The 21,041-nt window shown below is 37.8% G+C and overlaps 1 protein-coding gene across 8 annotated transcripts in view; it reads left to right on the top strand.

Moving 5' to 3' along the window:
- Positions 1-21,041, top strand: part of LOC143224073 (uncharacterized) — a 141,920-nt gene that overhangs the window by 30,216 nt on the left and 90,663 nt on the right. For 7 of the 8 annotated variants that reach the window (XM_076452540.1, XM_076452554.1, XM_076452544.1 and 4 more), the window contains 2 exons: positions 1,745-1,877; positions 3,884-4,030. In XM_076452540.1, the coding sequence (XP_076308655.1) occupies positions 1,745-1,877; positions 3,884-4,030 (280 nt within the window). The remainder of the gene's footprint in view (positions 1-1,744; positions 1,878-3,883; positions 4,031-21,041) is intronic. The other variant, XM_076452567.1, reaches the window with a different exon arrangement.

The following is a 21,041-nucleotide window of genomic DNA, read 5'->3' as shown; positions in this document are numbered from 1 at the left end:
GTTTCATCTATCAAACCAGTTTTCACACTAGCAACCACTATTTCATTATAATAATTACCTCTTTTTGCAAAAGGCTTTATTGAAATGAAGTGGGAGCTCACCGGGTAGTATTATTGTACTGTGCTTGACTTTCACTCATGGGCTATCATGAATAAAGCAAAAGGGAATTCTGCCCATCCCTGCTGATCATCAGATCGAATAAATCAGGGTCTGTTTGATTTTAAAAATTTATGGAACTTGATTCACCTGTTACATTGTTTCTCAGAGATCTTCCAGTCTTTGAGGTGGTAGGCAGAGGCTTTCTGTCTAGAGTGTTTGACTGATTTCTTCCACTCTTGCAGAATAGGGTGAAGTTGGGAGCCCTTTATCCTGGGTCCCTGGATGTCTTTTCCCAAATGTCAGTAGGAGCAGCACATTAATTTATCCTAAGTAGCTTTAAACTTGTAACAGTATACACCTATTTATAATTAAATTTTATTGTTTTATTGCTGTTTGATTACCCTTTAAATTGTGTTTAACTGCTCTTCATGCCATCTGAAGTTGTAAATCACTTGGAGAATATAGAGCTTACATTATGCTTTTAAATTACATTACCCTTGAGCTGCTCTGCTTGCTTGCATGCATCATGAAGCATTATCATTATATTATTATTTATTTTACTGTAACTAACCTAAAGATATTCATATTTTTACATTTTAATTACTTTTATAATTACAAATAAAGGGTAATCAAGAAAAACAAGAAATAAAATATTTATCCAAATGTTTATTTTTCTTGCTGTCTATTATCAATGACAATTAACTCTACTTTTTCATATTAACAGTAGTAATGCACAAAATAATTTTTATTTAGTTAAATAATACCCCAAAGAACATAGGCTAATGACATTCAAAGAGCAGACAATTTCCTCTATCTCAATTTATCTGAATTTCTAACTGTGTGATAAGTTTCATTACAAAATCATCCAAGGTAGTCATTATCTTTCCTGTGGAAATGAAGCTTGTACTAATAGTGAAATCAACAATTCTCCATTCAGAAAACAATGCAGTGTAATATGTTATTTGATAGATTTAAACATTGACTTTTCATTGGTTATAAATGATACAGAGCTAAACATATGAGAGAACTATTAATAAATCATAAAAGAGAAGATGTTACAGGTGGGTGTAACAAGAGGGGTCTGATTATCTATTTGATAGCTCTGTAACCAAGCAAAATAGAAGGCTATAAAAATTTTGGTTTGTCTCAGAATGAAAATTTTAAAGTGAGTAATTTATGTTGATTTTTGTACTTATTGAAGGGGTGTTGAATAAAATAGAGAAGAGGAGGCTCCAAGAGAAAATGTGTTACACAAGGAGGAATTAGGATTCTTTAAAATATTGCCTTATAAAATTAAGAACTTGAAACTTTTAATACACTATTACACTAACATATAAACTTAATTGTCAAAAATTAAACATTCTGTAAGACATTAATTGTTAAAAACAACATATCTTTCCTTTTAACATTTATACAAATAATAAATCCTTAACAATCTCTAGTTTTACTGTTATGATGATTTTAAATTTCAGTATTTCAGAGAAAAGGTATTTTAAAAATTTAATTTAAGTAATGTTGCTATGAATATTTTTTCCAAAAACAATAATTGACATAAGAGTGACCTCACATTACTCTAATTTTTCTTAAAGTTGTAACAACAGTAGGAAAGCTTATTAACTTAGTGTTTGTGATGATAACCAAACAGTGAGACTGAAAATAAGTTACCAGAACCACAAGACCTTTCTGCCAAAGTTGCTGATGTTGAGAAGCAAATGAAAAGCTCAGTTGCTACTACAGCTGAATTGGAAAAAAGTATGAAGAGTTGGATACCAGAATGTGTGAGCTTTTCTTTAAATGTTCTAATTGTTAGTTATTTTTAAATAGCTTAAAATTAATTAGAGACTGTCAAATATATGCAATAAACTCCTTATTTTTAGTGTTTTGTTTTAGCCTAAACGTTCAGTACAGTTGCATGAAAAATACAACATCATGTACAATATAACATTAAATAGTTGTATTTGCTAGATTTAATTCAATCTTAATACCACTCACAGCTTTAAGAATTTTATATTGTAGGATGCAAATTGCAGTAGTTTTTTTCATTTCCTGATTAACCCTTTTGTGACAGGCATAGTATATTATACACAAGTTAAGTATTTATACTGTAAGTTTTGATGCAGTATGTGTATGTACCTTCAAAAAAATTGGTGAACTTTTGGTAAAGATTGAAAGTCTTTTGTATTCAAAAGATCCATTTTTTTAATGAAGTATTTTTGCTAAAGATTTGTTTGTAAAAATATCAAATCTGTTTTATTACTAGTCCAAGTGTAAGGTGATTTATATATTATGATTAAAAAACAATTGTTTATCCTGAAAATCTCAAATATTATTTGAGTAATCTCAAAAACCTCCTCAATACCTTCTAAACATTTGTATTTTATATTTACAATTAGGGGTCTGCCATTTTGACTGACCTTGTAACTGCTATAAAAAATTAGAAATAATTATGAATTATGTTTTTTTCATTCTAGAATGACTGCAGATTATAACATGAAAACACAAATGTTTAGTATAAGTAGCTTAAACCTCATAACATTATATATACGTGTTATTTTTATTATATTGACATTTCAGTCATGCCTGGCCAACATTGCAGACGTTGTGATGACACAGTGCATGTGCACTCGTGTTACTGTTTCCATTGTTGGCTATGCTTTAGTGGACTACTGTTTGATAAAATATAGTCACATTGCAATTATTGTACATTATTTGTGTATATAGATTATTACTATTTACAAATAGGTTCTTAATCCTATTTTTATTAAAATATAGAATAGTAAATAATTACATATAGCAAACAGTTATATCTTCTAGTTATGATGACCTTTGTACTCATTTGCTGCTTACCATAGGTTACTAAACCCTTTCAAATTTCACACATTGAGGAAGGGTAAATGAAATAATTTTTTTAGGTTTTATTATGTATATATACATTTCAAATAACCAAAAATTATAAACAACTATATAAATACCATAGAATTTCACAACAATTTATGAACCTTAGTAACTAAGCTTTGTTTTGACTAAAAATATGTAATTTTGAGTAGATTGAAGATACAACCTACCTGTCTGAAATCTTGGTTTGAAATGATGAGGTGAGCACTTTTAAAATGGGTGAGAAAGGGAGTAGAGGGACACGTTGAGCTTTCAATTGGTTATTCATATGTCATATATTGAAGTAAATATATATAAGGGACCATTTTCACAAATGGAAAGAGATGGATGGAGCCACTGTGTTTGATTCAGTACATAAGCCATATCACAAAAAATAGGAAAGATAAAGAGGTCCTTATTTTATATTCTGTCCTTTCAATATTGTTAATTTGAGTTCCTAATTTGTATGAAACTATGGACTTAATATTTTGACATCACAAACATCTAGTTTGAACCAGTGCTGCATTTGACATAGCATATAACACAAAAACATATAGGAGTGTTCTTTTAATATTTACTTTTAAATTGAGAAGTGAACTAATATATAGTATTAAAATTTGAATTATAATATACAACTTGATACCAAACTTATTGACATAAATTCATAAAATAGTAGTTCAATAAAATTTTGTGTGCAAGTCAACAAATACAATGACTTAGCCTTTGACCTATAACCCATCTCAATAGGGTTAATAACATTGCAACCTCATTTATTTTTGTGTAATAGTTAAATGAGTAGCTTTCAGTATATTAGTATATATAATCTGGGATTTTATGGTTTTTTGTTTTTTTGTTGAAAATCTAACACCATTAGTTTCTGGTTTTGCAAATAATGCATTATAATGTACAGGGAATGAAAGAAGACAGTTGGTGGAAAAAGTGGATGCTTTCTCAGCATGAACAACATCAAGATCTTTTAAGAAAATTATTGGATTCACTTCAGTCAATGAAAATAGGTGAAAGAAGCCAATCTAAAAAGGAGGAGTTAAACATTAATGTGAGTGATACATCTTCTGTATCACACATTTATGTAGAGAAGATTTCACATTGACACTTCTTGTGGCTTAGTGCCATGCTATGTTTCTCACTTCATAGCATGTTATCAAACATTAAAAATTGAGGGTTGAATCTAATGTTGTCAGTATTTAAGCTCTAGATATAATACATAACTTTCAGGTTTTTGCTTTCTTCTTAATCATAAATATATTGATGAATACTTTGCCTAAACAATCTATCAAAGAATACATAAATATATTATTGATTTCCTGCTTTTAGGTGCAGCTTTTCTCAGGATGTGAGTAATTCTAAATTCCACCTATTAATTGAAAGATAATAGTATCCAAAACTTCACCAGATGGCTATTCACTTGATAATTCACACACTAATGGGAAGGAGTCTTAACTAATGTAGTCTGACATGTATTAAAATTATAAACATGCTTTAAAATATATTATGTTGTATCCTAATGTAGTGTGGTAAAATTAACTTAAAACCTGAGATAAGAGATACGACAATAAGAAATAGTTGTAATGTGTTATAACACATGTAAAAGAAAATTAATAATAAAACTTAATTATCAAAACCCAGACACAAATGACCCTATGTGAAGTGAGGCTTAGTAAAAATAGGAAGAAAGAGATAATTAAAAGTTAAAAGACTGTTGTAAGTTACAACAGATCACTACAACCTCTGTGTTGTATGTTGCTGTACATATAGGGCATTGTAGAATAATGGCAATAGTTTTTATAGTTTCAGACTGCTTAAAAACTTTAAAGTTATAATAAGTATTTAAATAAAGTTTTTAATAAAAATCCAACTCCATGACACTTGGAAATACTAAATATAATAAAGTTTTGCCAGCCTAAATATTTCCTTGATACTTTGTTTCACTAAAAGTGCATTATTTTCTTAAATTGTTTCATACAATATAAAACTAACAACTAGATTTAAAGAAAAAGCTTTTTAACTCAAGTGATTTACAGAATAGATCAAGGTTACACTTGTATTAAACAATTAAAAAATTATTCAAAATATGCATATAAAGTTTGTATAGTATACAAATACTAAATATAGAAATATGTAGTTCTTTTCCTACACTCACAAATTGCTCTTAACCTTTTTTGAAAGTGTTATGAAAGTTAGTCCTCTTTTGAACATGACTCGGAAATCAAGCTTGCAATACAGTATCTTACTTTCTCATTCATTGGTGCCTTTTATATATAAAAATATTTTTGCATACAAGCCTCCTCTCCAACATACCCCATAATCATCTCGTGTAAATCACCCTGTAATAACCCTCTACTCATGGGAGTGCAACACACCATCCTGATGCATTTGACTTTCTCTGTTCGATTCTACTGAACTATCACTTCTCATTAGGCAGAGCTCTAGTCAAAACATTTGTTTTTAATGTGCTCTCTTCATGTGTTTTTTGTTTCTTTCATATTTCATACAAAGTGGAAATATCATTTATTTCCTTTACTGTAGTTTCTTTTTTATTTTTAAGTGACAATTGTTCATAGTTTGTTTTTCAATTATTCATCATTATGTGATCAATTCCAAAACTTGCCACTCAATATGAATTCCTGTACGTGGTGAGGGGACCTCCCAGGGAAGGTTTTGTTATTTCAGTTTACCTCCACTGGGATCTAAACATCGACCAACATGTTTGCTGTGTGTGGTGGCCCGTGAAGGGGAGGAGAAGATCCTGGTGGTTGAAGGGTCCAATCCTAACACACCACTTTGGCCTTGAATTCCTGTAGATGGGCAGCCTTTGGGTGGTCCCTCTTGGGTCAATCGGCTGGTCCACTTGGGCTAGAGTCAACCAAGTACCAGTGTTGGAAGTTCTCAACGGGTGTTGTGGACATTGTGCCTGATGCTGGTGTTTGGGTATAGTGCTCACGAAACCCTGGCATTGCTGCATTGTCCTTGCGTGACATTGTAGTGCATCCCCTCATAGGGCTCCATGGTGGGTGGGGTCAGTGGGTACCGAAATTTTTCTTTTTTCCTATGGATCCTCCTTCACAAAATTCAAATAAAATAGTGAAAAAACAGTCAATGGGTAAGCGACCACGTCTTGAAGACTCTGAACAACAATCTTCAACATTTGTAACACATGTACCTCATTTTCTTATACTACATTCTCTTTCAGACAAACCTTCAGAGCAAATGTGTTCCTTTTTCATTCAGAAGGGACTAGATGGACTTGCTGCCTCTCCAAAGTCAGTAACAAAGCTTTGCTCTGGTGACATATTGGTGGAAACATCCACATCTCAACACAGTGAACTCCTCTTGCATTAAAAGACAATTGGGGATATACCTATTGACGTTACACCTAATGCTACTCTGAATTTGTCATGATGAGTTATTGCTGACAGGGATTTGAAGAACATCTCCGAGTCATAGATTTTCACTAGTTTTTCCACCCAAGGAGTTTCTGCAATGAGGTGCATCTTCACTCGTAAAGATAGAATCATGATGCCAACCAATGTCCTTATTCTGACATTTACATCACAACGTCCACCTGCCACCATCATCGCAGGTTATCTTAATTGCAAGGTATGGCCATACATTCCAAATGCTCTAAGATGTTTTCAGTGTCAGCAGTTTGGTCACTTGAAGATATTTTGAAGTGTGCTACTTGTGGTGGCAAGGACCAAGACGCTGATGAGTGTGAAATGGACCCTCATTGCATCAATGGCTCTCACCCATCCTACTTTCGTTCTTGCCCTAAATGCTTGGAAGAAAAAGAGATGCAGCATTTGAAGACAATTCAAAACATTACTTACCCAGAAGCTCGAAAGTTGCTGTCCACCACTTCTTTTTGGACGTATACTGCTGCACTTCATTCCACTACAACAGTGGGAGTGCAGACGGATCTCTCTGTGCCTCCAAAAGAATTGTTCTCACACTGAATGAAAAGTCTTTTGACCTCCTTGGTTAAAAAAGTTGATGAATCAATGTCAACACCCATCTCTGTCCCTAACATACATTCCAGCAAACCACAGAATCCACTTCCTTTGGTTTTGGGTACAGGCATTTCCTTAGGTACATCTTCTTCTCCCACCTCAAGATGCAAAACGATCATATGTTCATGTCTTCAGTTGCTGGGATCCTCTTCAACAACAAAGAACTGCCCATTCAACCTAGGGCATAATCCATGGAGGTCGTCAGGCCTCTCTTGAATAAGGACAATAAAGAAAAAAAACGTGGATGAAAATAGAAGGGCTCTCCACCCAATTCGTCTACACATAAATAAAAATGGCCACCTTAATATAATGGAACTGTTGAGGTTTACATTCTAAGACATCAAAGCCAGAAGGATTCTTGGATCAAGTTCACAACCAGCATATCTTCTGTCACTAGTTCCAAAGTAATATGGGACAAGATTCGAAAGGTCAGTGGGTAATATAATTCTGTCCCCCTCTCAATTTTGCTCTGTGATGGCCAGGAAGTAGCTGATACCTGGAGCATCGCCAATACTGTAGTGAAAGCTTTTGTCAGGTATCTAGCACTTCTGCTTCTTCCTCCACCTTCTTAGCCATCAAGACTCAGGTAGAGTCATTTCAAGCTGATTGTCTCTATGACAATAATTATCCCTTTCCACTGGTAAAACTCAAACTGGCAGTACATTGGTCAAACCTGATAATGTATACTAGGAGATGCTGCACCATCAATCTCCTGCTTTTCTTGCTATTCTTTTGATTGTTTTTGACCGGATCTGGCAGGAGAATCTTTTTCCTGATGCCTGGAACCAAGTTATTGTCCTACCTTTCTCTAAGCCTGAGAAGGATCCAAAGATTCCTTCAAACTACTGTCCAGTTGCTTTGACGAACTGTCCCTGTAAGACCTTAGAGAAGATGGTTAATGCATGTCTCATTTGATTCCTCCAATCAAACAACCTCCTCTCGTCCACACAGTGTGGGTTCCGACGACAACATTCCACCATGGATCACCTGACTTGACTTCAAACATCAACAAGAGAAACATTTTTCAAACAACAACATCTTGTATCAATACTCTTCGACATGGAGAAGTCTTATGATGCAACATGGAGGTATCAGTGATGACAAGAAAACCCACTTGTAAAGAAATATAAATGTAAAAATGGCTGGTTTAGGTTGAGAAAATTGTAATGTAGAGGAACAAACAACGTTTCAACCTTCTTTGGTCATTGTCAGGTTAACAAAGAAAGAAAGAGGTAACTATGCTCATCAGATAAAATTAACAACAAATTAGACAAAATAAAACAATAGTTCATCAACATCAATAAGTTTCCTCCACAAACTGTAGAAAACATTATATGCACACACCTAGACAAAAAGCAGAATCAACTAACAAAAGTAAATATACCCCACAAATTAAAAAATCACGAAACACCATATACTGCTGCATACCATATATTCCCGACATCAGCAGAAAAATAACCAACATTTGGCAAAAACTAGCAACAAAATATGACATTCTAGTTAATACCAAATTTATTCAAAAACCTGGCACAAAACTAAGGTCTATACTATGTAAAAACTACACTGACAAACACCACACTAACATTATTTATAAAATACAATATGATAACTGCCATGACTTCTATATTGGAGAAACAAGTAGAAAAATGGAAACCAGATTCAAAGAACATAAAAAGTCACCTTCACATGTTTTCGAACACTGCAAATCAAATAAACACAAGATAACCATGGAGAACACCCAAATACTAAATAAAGAAACAAACATAAACATACGCAAAATTAAAGAAGCCTTACTTATACTACATCTCAAGCCCAAAATAAACCAATACAAAGGAACACCTTTATACCTGTATTAATAAATATAATCCAACATCTAAGCATACCCTCTACTTTCCTACACTCAGTTACACAACCCCCTTCAAACATGTTGTCAGCTATTGGTCAGTTATCTCTTTCTTTCTTTGTGAATGTGACAATGACTGAAGAAGATTGAAACGTTGTTCGCTCCTCTACATAAAAATTTTCTTAACCCAAACCAGCCATTTTTACACATAAACATGGAGTTATGTCATTTTGCAATACCTCTATTTATATGGGATACTTGGTGATTTGCCCATTTTTATTAAAAAATTTTTAATGGACAGGCAATTCCAAGTTAGTGCAGGATTATCACTTTCTTGTTCTTTCCTACAAGATCTTGGAGTCCCTCAGGGCTGTGTTTTGAGTGTCACACTTTTCAGTATGAAGATTAATGTCATCACTGAACAACTCCCTCTTACTGTTGCAAATGGGCTTTATCTCGACGATTTTCACATTTCGTGTCAGTTGTTCAGCATCAGATATATTGAGGTGCAGCTGCAGACTGCCCTCAATCATTTACTGATGTGAACCACAGCAAATGGTTTTAACTTCTCTTTCTCTAAAACCATTTGCATGCACTTTTGCCACCAATGGGGTATTCACCCTGATTCTGAACTCTGTATCTGTGGAGTTGTGCTTCTTGTGTTCCCTGAGACAAATTTCTTGGGGATGATCTTTATACAACACTTGAAGCAGCTACTGGTGAAATGTAAAAGGGCACTGAACATCCTCAGTGTCCTCTCTTCCACCACTTGGGGAGTGGATCGATGTTCTACGCTAAAGATATATCGTGCTCTTATTCGATCAAAACTTGACTATGGATCACTGGTCTATGGCTCTGCCAGGACCTTGGCCTTAAAGATGCTGGACCCCATTCATCATCAGGGACTTCGGCTCTGCACTGGGGCTTTCTGCACTTCCCCAGTTAAGAGCTTATGCATAGAATCTTTGCACCTCTGCCATTTGTAACTGTCTTTACTGTATGCTTCAAAACTTCGTTCCTTACAAAAGCATCTCACCTGGGGTTTAATTTTCCTTCCTTGGTGGGCCATACTTTTTCAGAACATATGATTTGCTATTGCTCCTTTTGGCCTTCATATCCAGGCACAGTTGGATAAATTGAGTCTGTTCTTGGATACCATTGCTGTATCTACTGGTCAGCCCATCCCACCATGGCTTCTTACAGTCCCCAAATGTGACCTGTCTTTAAGTCATCTGAGAAGAGCAGACACTCTCAATTGGAAATACTGTGTGTTATTTGCTAAACATCTTTCAAAACATCCTTCCATTCCTATTTATACAGATGGTTCGAAATCAGGTGACAGTATGGGCTCTGCCATCATTTGTTGTTTTTTGGTTGTTGGACACCTCTACAGCTTCTGTGTTCACTGCTGAACTGTACACAATTTCTTTTGCCCTGGATCACATAGATGCTAAGCAGTACTTAAACTGCACTATTTATACTGACTCGCTTAGTTCTCTACTGGCCATGGAATTGCTTTATGTTAGTTCTTCCCATGTTCTTGCTGATATCCAAAACCTACTGGCCCATTTCTCTTTAACATTTACTTTTATCCAGTTTTTTCTGGATACCAGGCCACGTTGGTATTCATGGGAATGAGCTGCCCGACACTGCAGGTAAATCTCTCTGCTTTGGCACTATCAGTACTGTGCTTGTTCCATACATTGACTATGGTCCTGTATTCAAGGCTCAGCACTGTATGAGTTGGCAGTTGACTTGGAGTAAGCAACAGGAATACAAGCTTTTCCAAATAAAACCGTCTATTGGACTTTAGCCATCTGGCTTTGGTTAGGATCGGAAAGAGGAAGTTGACCTAACTAGACTACACATTGGTCACAGGTTTTTAACTCGTCATTTTCTTTTATCTGGAAATGATGCACCAGTGTGTAGTCTATGTAACACTCAAGTCACAATAAACCAAATTTTACTTTCTTGCCATTGTTACAATTTTAAACAACGACACCATTTTGAACATATTTTGTCTCAAGGTTTATCTTAATGTTGGACAGTGTTACTGGTAATGGTGACACTACCCGCCATGGAAATGTTTTTAGTTTTTTGAAGGCCATTAATCTTTTTATGTTATTTAAGTATTTTAATTTATACATTGGACCTTTTTTAATATGATACCCTTTTAAAAATCAAAGTACATTTAGTTTGATTTGAAACTAAAAAATGCCAGAATGTGAAATAACTTGAAACTAGGACTGGAAAGAGCAACTTAAGGTGACTAATGGTGGTTTTTGAACTTACTTGTTAGTCGTCCAGGTGAGTTATGACAGTTACAGTTATGTAACAGAAAGTCCTTTACAACTTGTATTACTGTAGACTAGGTGTAAAATTTGGACTTAATTATACTTATGTTTTTAATTCAAAAATTAACTTTGACTTGTTTTACCTTAATTTCCTTTTATGAATTTTAATAATTTGACTTTAATTTTAACAGGATGTTTGGCACAGATAGTCTAGTTGCTTTGTGCCATAAAACACCAAACCAATTAACCAATCCAAAGCTTGTATAACTACTTTGGTTATTTTACCACCAACTTCCAGCACAATTCCCCTCATGGCAGATTCTTGTACTTGGTAAGGGGACCTCCCAGAGAAGGTTCTTTACTTTTAGTTTATGTTTTCTGGGATCTAAACATCCACCCATGCATTTGCCGTGCATGGTGACTCATGAAGGAGAGGAGAGAATCTAAGTGCAGATTATCTAAGAAATCTTCAGGGCAAATGTCTCCTTTTTTATTCAAAAAGGATTAGAGGGGTTTGCTGACTCCCTCAAATCAGTACAGAAGTTATGCTCTAGAGACATTTTGGTGGAAACATCTTCACCACAACATATCATACTCCTTTTAAAATCAAAGACCATTGATGATATGCACATCAGTGTTACTCCCGATGTAACTTTAAATTCTTCCAGAGGAGTTACAGTTGAGAGGGATTTAAATAACATTTCCAAGTCAGAGGTCTTTGCCAGTTTTTACAGCTAAGGCATTTTTGCAGTGTGCCAAATTTCCACTTTCCAAGACAGAATTATGATGCCTACTAATATTCTGATATCGATATTTACATCACCATGTCTTCTTCCCATAATCAGTGCAGGTTATCTGAACTGTAAGGTACAGCTGTATATTTCCAACCCTCTCAGATGTTTTCAGTGATAGCAGCTCAGTGACTTGAAGACATTGTGGTTTTTTAACATGTGCTTATTGTGCTGGCAAAGACCATGACATCTACAAGTGTGAACTGGAACCACACTGTGTTAACTAGAATGGTTCACACCCCTCTTACTCTATTTCTTGCCCTAAGTGGGTGGAGGAGAAAGAGGTGCAATGCTTGAACACAATAAACAATATCTCCTACCCAGAGGCTTGAAAGTTATTGTCCCCCACTCTGTCTTACACATATGCTGCTGCACTCTGTTTTACTGCCACAATAGAAGTGCAGACAAATCTCTCCATGCCTCCAGCAGAGTGTTTTGCCCTCCCTGGTTAAAAGAGTTGATGAATCTAAGTCTACTTCCATCTCAGTCCCTGCCACCCCTTCCAGTGACTGCCCAGGTTCACTTCTTTTGGCTTCAGGTTTGAACGCTTCCTCAAGTCCATTCTCTTCTGCAGCCCCAAGATGCAAACCGATTATTTGTTCACACTCTCAGTCGCTGGACTCTTTGTACACGGACAGAGACCTGCCTACTCAATCCAGGGCAGGATCCATGGAGGTCTATAGACCTCCATCCAATAAAGTAAAAAGTGGTTGAAAACAGAAGGGTTCCCTGCCCCATTCCCCTCCACATAAATAAAAATGATCACTTTTATACAATGGAACTGTCGAGGTTTTTATTTGAATATAGATGACATTAAGGATTGGACTGATTCTTACCATTCTGTGTGTCTCTCCTAACAGGATACCTTTCTGAAATCTGTCAATGCAGTCACACTTCGGCAGTTTTCTTTGTACAGAAATGACAGGTTGTGTGATGGATAAGTGCATGGAGGGTGGCACTACTGGTTGATCAGCATGTGCTCACTCTGCCTTTGACACTTGATACACCCTTGGAAGCTGTAGCCATCCTGTTTCCATGGGTTGTACCACCACTATTTGTTTTCTCTGCCTGGCTCATGAAGAGACCTGTGATCAGTCAGACCTTGATGCCCTCATTGAGCAGTTACCATCTCCTTTTTTTAATCTTGGTGGATTTTAATGGATATAATCCTCTGTGGGGTGGTGCTGATATTGATTGGAGGGATCATTTTGTTGAGTGTATTCTCTTGGATCACTACCTTTCTCTATTCAGTTCTGATTCTTATTCTTATTTTCATGTACCTAGTCAGTCTTTTAAACCACATTGCTTTTCAGTGGGCCCGTGCAGATCAGATGTCAAAGCCAGAAGGAATTTTGAATTAAATACACATGTAGCTTCTCTTCTATCACCAGTTCCCCCTCGGTGTGGATTCCTGTACGTGGTGAGGGGACCTCCCAGGAAAGGTTCTCTTCTGTCTGGTTACCTTCTCTGGGATCTAAACATCCATCCACGTGTTTGCCGTGCGTGGCGACCTGTGAAGGGGAGGAGAGGATCCTGGTAATTGAGGGGTCCAACCCTAACACACCACTTTGGCCTTGAATTCCTGTAAACGTTTGGCCTTTGGGTGGCCCCCCCCTTGGGTCAGTCGGCTGGTCCACTAGGGCTAGAGTCAACCAAGTACCAGTGTTGGAAGTTCTCAGCGGGTGTTGTGGGCATTGTGCCTGATGCTGGTGTTTTGGTATAGTGCTCACAAAACCCTGGCATTGCTGCATTGTCCTTGCAGGACTTTGTAGTGCATCCCCTAGTAGGGCTCCATGGTGGGTGGGGTCAGTGGGTACCGAAATTTTTCTTTTTTCCTATGGATCCTCCTTCACAAAATTCAAATAAAATAGTGAAAAAACAGTCAATGGGTAAGCGACCACGTCTTGAAGACTCTGAACAACAATCTTCAACTTCTGTAACACATGTACCTCATTTTCTTATATTACATTCTCTTTTGGAAAAACCTTTAGGGCAATTGTCCCCCTTTTTTATTCAGAAGGGACTAGAGGGTCTTGCTGGATCTCCAAAGTCAGTAAAGAAGCTTCAATCTGGAGACATATTGGTTGAAACATCCACAACCCAACACAGTGAACTCCTCTTGAATTCAAAGGCAATTGGGGATATACCTATTGAGGTTACACCTCATGCTACTTTGAATTCATCATGAGGAGTTATTGTTGAGAGGGATTTGAAGAACATCCCCGAGTCAGAGATTCTCGCTGGTCTCTCCACTCAAGGAGTTTCTGCAGTGAGGCGCATCTCCACTCGCAAAGATGGAGTTACACTGCCAACAAATACCCTCGTTTTGACATTTACTTCATCACGTGCACCTGCCACCATCAAGGCAGGTTATCTCTCATTTGTAGGGTACGGCCATACATTCCAAACCCTCTCTGATGTTTCCAATGTTGGAGATTAGGCCACTCAAAGACATCATGTCGTGGTTCCCTGACGTGCTCGTTGTGGGGGCAAGGACCATGATGCCTATGAATGTGACATGGACCCACATTGCGTCAACTGCAATGGTTCTCACCCCTCTTACTTTCATTCTTTCTGAAAATGGTTGGAGGAAAAAGAGGTGCAGCGTTTAAAAACGATACATAACATTAGTTATCCTGAGGCTCGGAAATTGCTGCCCACCACTCCATCTCGGACATATGCTGCTGCACTTCATTCTGCAACTACAGTGGGAGTGCAGACAGATCTCTCTGTGCCTCCAAGGGAATCGTTTTGAAAACAAATGAAAAGCCTTTTGACATCCATGGTTAAAAAGGTTGATGAATCTACTTCCACACCCATCTCTGTTCCTCCCATACGTTCCAACAAAACTCAAGATCCACATCCTTCAGTTTCTAATACAGGCAATTCTTCTGATACATCTTTTTCTCCCACCTCAAGAGGCAAAACAATCGTTCATTCGCATCCTCAGTCACTGGAATCCCCTTCTAATAACAAAGACCTGTCCAGTCGACCCAGGGCAGGATCCATGGAGGTTGATAGACCTCCTCTGACTAAGGACAGTAAGGAAAAAAGACGTGGTCATAAACAGAAGGGTTCTCCAGCCACTTCGCCTACCCGTCATTAAAAATGGCCACCTTGATACAATGGATCTTTTGAGGTTTACGTTCTAATCTGGATGATAGCAAAACACTGATTGCTTTTTACCATCCTGTTTGTCTTTCCTTACAAGAAACATTTCTCAAACCTGCTGATACAGTCACCATTCAGCAGTTTTCTCTGTACAGAAATGACAGGCTGTGTGATGGACGAGTACATGGAGGGGTGGCGCTATTGGGTGATCAGCATGTGCCCACCCTGTCTTTGTCACTCAACACACCCTTGGAGGCCATAGCAATCCGTGTTTCCTTGGGTCATACCATCACTGTTTGTTCTCTCTACCTGTCTCCTGGAGAGATATATGATCAATCAGACCTTGATGCTCTCGTTGAACAGTTGCTGTCTCCATTTCTAATCCTGGGGGACTTTAATGGATATCATCCCTTCTGGTGAAGTGCTAATATTGATAGGAGGGGTCGCTCTGTAGAGCGTATGCTCTCTGATCACAAACTTTCTCTTTTCAATACTGGTTCTTCCACTTATTTTCATGCATCTAGTCAGTCCTTTACCACTATTGATCTCTCGGTTTGCTCCCCTTCATTATTCTCCCATTTTTCATGGGATACTTTTCGTAGATATCCCACACTTTCAAACCGCGTCACTTTCCAACGGCTTTGTGCACATGCTAGGTGGATTAAATGTCAAAGCCAGAAGGAATTTTGGATTAAGTTCACAACTAGCATATCTTCTACCACCAGTTCCAAGATCATATGGGACAGGATTCGAAAGGTTAATGGGCACTACAATTCTGTCCCCCTCTCGATCTTACTCTCTGATGGTCAGGAGGTGGCTGATGTCCGGAGCATCGCTGATACTCTAGGTGAAAGCTTTTGCCGGGTATCTAGCACTTCTGCTTGTTCCTCCACCTTCTTGGCCATCAAGACTCGGGCAGAGCATTCAACTCTTTCCTTTCAAACTGACTGTTTCTTTGACTATAATTGTCCCTTTACACTGGTGGAACTGAAAATGGCCCTTCATCGGTCTGCCAGTACATCTGTTGGACCTGATGATGTTCATTATGACATGCTGCGCCATCTATCTCCTGCTTCCCTTGATGTCCTTCTGATTGTCTTTCACCGGATCTGGTAGGAGAATGTTTTTCCTGATGCCTGGCACCAGGCTATTATTTTACCTTTCTCTAAGCCAGGGAAAGATCCCAAGATTCCTTCAAACTACCGTCCAATTGCTTTGATGAGCTGTCTCCGTAAGATCTTAGAAAGGATGGTTAATGCTCGTCTTGTTTGGTTCCTCGAATCAAACAACCTCCTCTCGCCTACCCAGTGTGGGTTCCGTCGACAGCACTCCACCACAGACCACCTAATTCGTCTTGAAACATCAATCAGAGAAGCCTTTCTCAAATGCCAACATCTTGTATCAATATTCTTTGGCATTGAGAAGGCTTATGACACAACATGGAGGTATGGCGTTTTGCGAGACCTCTGTACATATGGGTTACGTGGCCATTTACCCATGTTTATTAAAAAGTTTTTAATGGATAGGAGATTCCAAGTTCATGTGGGTTTGACACTTTCCCGTTCTTTTGTACAGGAACTTGGAGTCCCTCAAAGCTGTGTTTTGAGTGTCACACTTTTCAGTATAAAGATAAATGCTATCACTGAACAACTCCCTCTCACTATTGCGAATGGGCTGTATGTCGACATCTTTCACATGTCATGTCAGTCCTTGAACATGAGATATATTGAGCGGCAACTACAAACTGCCCTCAATCATGTACTGAACTGGACTATGGCGAATGGCTTTAATTTCTCTCTCTGTAAAACCGTATGCATGCACTTTTGCCGCCAACGGGGTATTCACCCTGATCCTGAACTTCATATCGGTGAAGTTTCACTGCCAGTGATCCCTGAGGCCAAGTTCTTGGGGCTTATCTTTGACCGTAAGCTGACCTTTATACCACACTTAAAGCAGCTTTGGGTCAAATGCACAAAAGCACTGAACATCCTCTGTGTCCTCTCTTCTACCAGTTGGGGAGCAGAACGACGTTAAAGGTATATCGTGCTCTTATTCGATCAAAACTCGACTATGCTTCAATGGTCTATGGCTCTGCCAGACCCTCGGCCATAAAAATGCTAGACCTCATTCATCACCAAGGACTTTGACTCTGCACTGGGGCTTTCCATACCTCTCCAATTCAAAGTGTATGCATTGAATCTCATGAACCTTCTCTACACCTTTGCCGTTTGCAACTATCTTTACAATATTCTTCGAAACTTCGTTCCTTACCAAAGCATCCCACCTGGGGTTGTGTTTTCCTTCCTTGGTGGGCCATACTTTTTCAGAACAGATGATCTGCTATTGCTCCTTTTGGCCTTCGTATCCAGGCACAGTTGTATAAATTGGGTCTGTTCTTGGATACCATTGCTGTATCCACTGGTTAGCCAATCCCACCATGGTTTCCAACAGTCCTCAGATGTGACCTACCTGTAAGTTATCTGAGAAAAGCAGACACTCCCAATTGGAAATACTGTCTGTTATTTGCTGGACATATTTTGAACCATCCTTCCATTCCTATTTATACAGATATTTCAAAATCAGGTGACTGTATCGGTTCTGCCATCATTTGTTTTTTCTCAGTGGTTGGACACAGAATCCCCTCTACAGCTTCTGTGTTCACTGCTGAACTGTTTGCCATTTCTCTTGCTCTGGATCATATAGAAGCTAAGTAGTACTCAAACTGCACCATTTATACTGACTCGCTTAGTTCTCTACTGGCCCTGGAATTGCTTCATGTTAGTTCACACCCTATTCTTGCAGATATTCAAAACCAACTAGCCCATTTCTTTTAACATCTACTTCTATCCAGTTTTTGTGCATACCGAGGCACATTGATATTTGTGGGAATGAGCTCGCCAACACCGCAGCTTAATCTATATGCTTTGGCACTGTCACAGCTGTGCCTGTTCCATACATGGACTATGGTCCTATATTCAAGGCTAGGCTCTGTTCCAGCTGGCAGTTAACTTGGAGTGAGCAACATGAAAACAAGCTTTTCCAAATAAAACCCTCTATTGTACTTTGGCCATTTTGCTTCTGGAAGGATCGGAAAGAGGAAGTTGTTCTAACTAGACTGAGCATTGGTCACAGTGTTTTAATTCATCATTTTCTTTTATTTGGAAATGATGCACCAGTGTGTTGTCTGTGTAACACTCAGGTCACAATAAGCCACATTTTACTTTCTTGCCATGGTTATGACTCTCAACAACGGCACCCTTTCAAACATGTTCTGTCCCAAGGTTTGTCCATAACGTTAGACAGTGTTATTGGTAATGGTAACACTGTACACCTTGGAAATGTTTTTAGTTTTTTAAAGGCCATTACTCTTTTTAATGCCATTTAAGTTTTTTAATTTGTACATTAGACCTTTTTTAATGTGATTCCCTTTTAAGAATCAAAGTCCATCTAGTTCAATTTTAAATTAGAAAATGGCCGTAATGTCAAATAACTCAAAACCAGGGCTGGAAAGGCCAACTTCAGGTGACTAATGCTGCTGTTTGAACTACTGATTTGAACTACCTCTTTGTCATCCTGGCAAGTTATTATTAAAATTTTAATACTTTACTTGTTACAAATGGCCATAACATCAAATAGCTTGTAACCATGACTGGAAGGGCCAACTTCAGGTGACTGATGGTGATTTTTGTGCCTATCTCTATGACTTGCCAAGAAGTCAAGCCAGCTGCAGGCATGTCTGTTTTTAATTCCAAACCTCTGAACCTCTTTTACAAGTGATCAGTGGGTTTTTGTACATTGTTTTTCTCACCATTTCTTGTCTCATCCTTCTCTGTGTTCCTTTTTGTATTTCTTTCCTCCTCCTCAATGTCCTGGGCAGATCTTGAGGCTGTGGTATTAAATCTTTTGGATGAAGAGAGCCATTAAGAGGATCCAGTGACCATCTCCAGGATTTTATCCTCACTTTTGTGTTGGCCCCACAAAAACTGGGAACTAGTGTTCCCTCCTTTACCTTTCTTCACTGACCCATTATCTAGTGGTTTCTCAGTTCACAATGGAGGGGTTTCTTACTCTCCATTGATCCTTTTCCCTAGACTACAGATAACCAAGTTCAGTGTCTTGGGTGCCTTTATACACATCTACTGATTGCTCAATTCTTTCAAACATTTTGTTTGATTCAGTCACAAGCATCAGGTGTCCCTTTTTAAGCTTTCCCCTTTAACATTGCTTTGGCTTCATTTGTTTTCAACCAAGTCCAGTACATTTGGGCAGGATTCAGCAGTTACTTCCTTCACTCTTCTTTGAAAAGCCTCATATAGGCTTGCTGGTCAAGCTTTTTGTGCCCATTTTAATTTCCAGAAAGTATATTATACACCTCGGAGTTCTTTTCAACTCCCGCGAAAGAGAGATGAAGGGAAGAGGGTTCTTGTCATTTCACTTTCTTGCCATGACTGTTTTGATTTCTAGGGCACTTATCTCTCATTCTCTTTCTTTGTGGGTTTTCTTGCTTTATCAGAAACTGATCCCTCTCACTTCTGCATATGTGCATCCTGTTCATCAGTTGGATGTGAGTGGTCTGTGAAATATATCCTGTAATCCATTGTCTGCTTTTGTTTTTCTATGTCCCTGTCTGTTGTGGTAGCTTAATTGTTCCAACATTACCCATAGTGTACCCTCTTTTCCCATCCAACCTGCATCTTTACCTCAGTGACAGTATTTCCTGTTGTGGAATAATTATTGACACCAATACTAAATCTGGGGTCTGGTTTGAAGAATTGTGTTCCCTACACATCAATATTCTGAAGAGGACAACAGCTTACTAAACTTGCCAATTTCTTCAGTCTCTGTTACTCATTTATCTTGTGATTATCCATTAGGACAACTCAACGTTTGTTTCATACATGGACTTTCAAGAAAACACTCTCACTCTGGACTCTCTCTTTTGGACCTATAATATTGTATTCATTGTACAGCATGACAGTTACTGGATGTTATGAATCTGGTGGTAATTTACATGTTTTGTCTGGACTGGATCCATCCTTGTGGTCCATGCATCCTTCAGTTTTCTGTTGAATATTCTCATATTAGGACTTCTTTGGTTAGTAATTTTGTGACTTCCCTCAATTTCAAACCTCCTTCTCTTTTGGCTACCCTTTCCAGACTCAGTTGCAAGGATTTTTGATGCTTTAAGCCAGAATTTATTTAGTCATTTTCTGTGTGACTACCCTTGTCATTATCTTCTTCCCCTGATATTCTTTATTATTCAAGACATTCCTCTGTGTTCTTGTTGTTACACTTGGCCTACACTTGTTTTTGGTCTTAGAAACACATTGCATTTTCATTTGGTGGAGATGCAAGTCCAAATCACTGGACCTGATTATAGTGACCCATGCAAATTCCCAGTGTTCTTCCAAGTTTCAGTTACTGGGGAGTTTAGTATGAAGAGTTTCTTCTTCAAGTGTTTCCTTTTCTGTTGTAAGAGACCAGTAGGGCCTACTCCTCATTTGAGATGTATCGACTGGAAGCATACACTAGAAGTGTAGTGCAGGATACCCATTACAGTATCTTCCAAACAGTTGCCAATGTTACATTATCCAACTCATAAGTATTTCACTAAGATGGAATGACCTAGAGCTGTAGCCACACTACACAATCTAATGTTCCAACAAGCTTTAGGGGTTGCAAATGAAAACCTCCTCCACTGAAATTCTGCTTGCTTATTGACATTTATTTTTTTCCTTGATGATGGCTTCTTATTATTTTAATTGCTTTTGTAACACCATGCATACATGCAGAAATAGCATTTTCATACTTATCAGAGGAAACTTACTAAGAATGTTTCTTTGCAGTGATAATGAAGGAACCGTTACATATTTCAATATTTTTATTTCATCCTTTGACACTAAAGTTACATATGAAATGAGTTCCACTTTGGATTAAAAAGAACCCTCCACTTCCAGTCCTGGCTGTAGGTTTGTTTACAACACATCACCACTGGAACAAG

This window comes from Tachypleus tridentatus, chromosome 1 (genome assembly GCF_004210375.1).
Source record: "Tachypleus tridentatus isolate NWPU-2018 chromosome 1, ASM421037v1, whole genome shotgun sequence".
Taxonomy (NCBI): domain Eukaryota; kingdom Metazoa; phylum Arthropoda; class Merostomata; order Xiphosura; family Limulidae; genus Tachypleus; species Tachypleus tridentatus.
The sequence above is the reverse complement of the archived record's forward strand: the minus strand, read 5'-3'. Positions and strand labels throughout refer to the sequence as shown.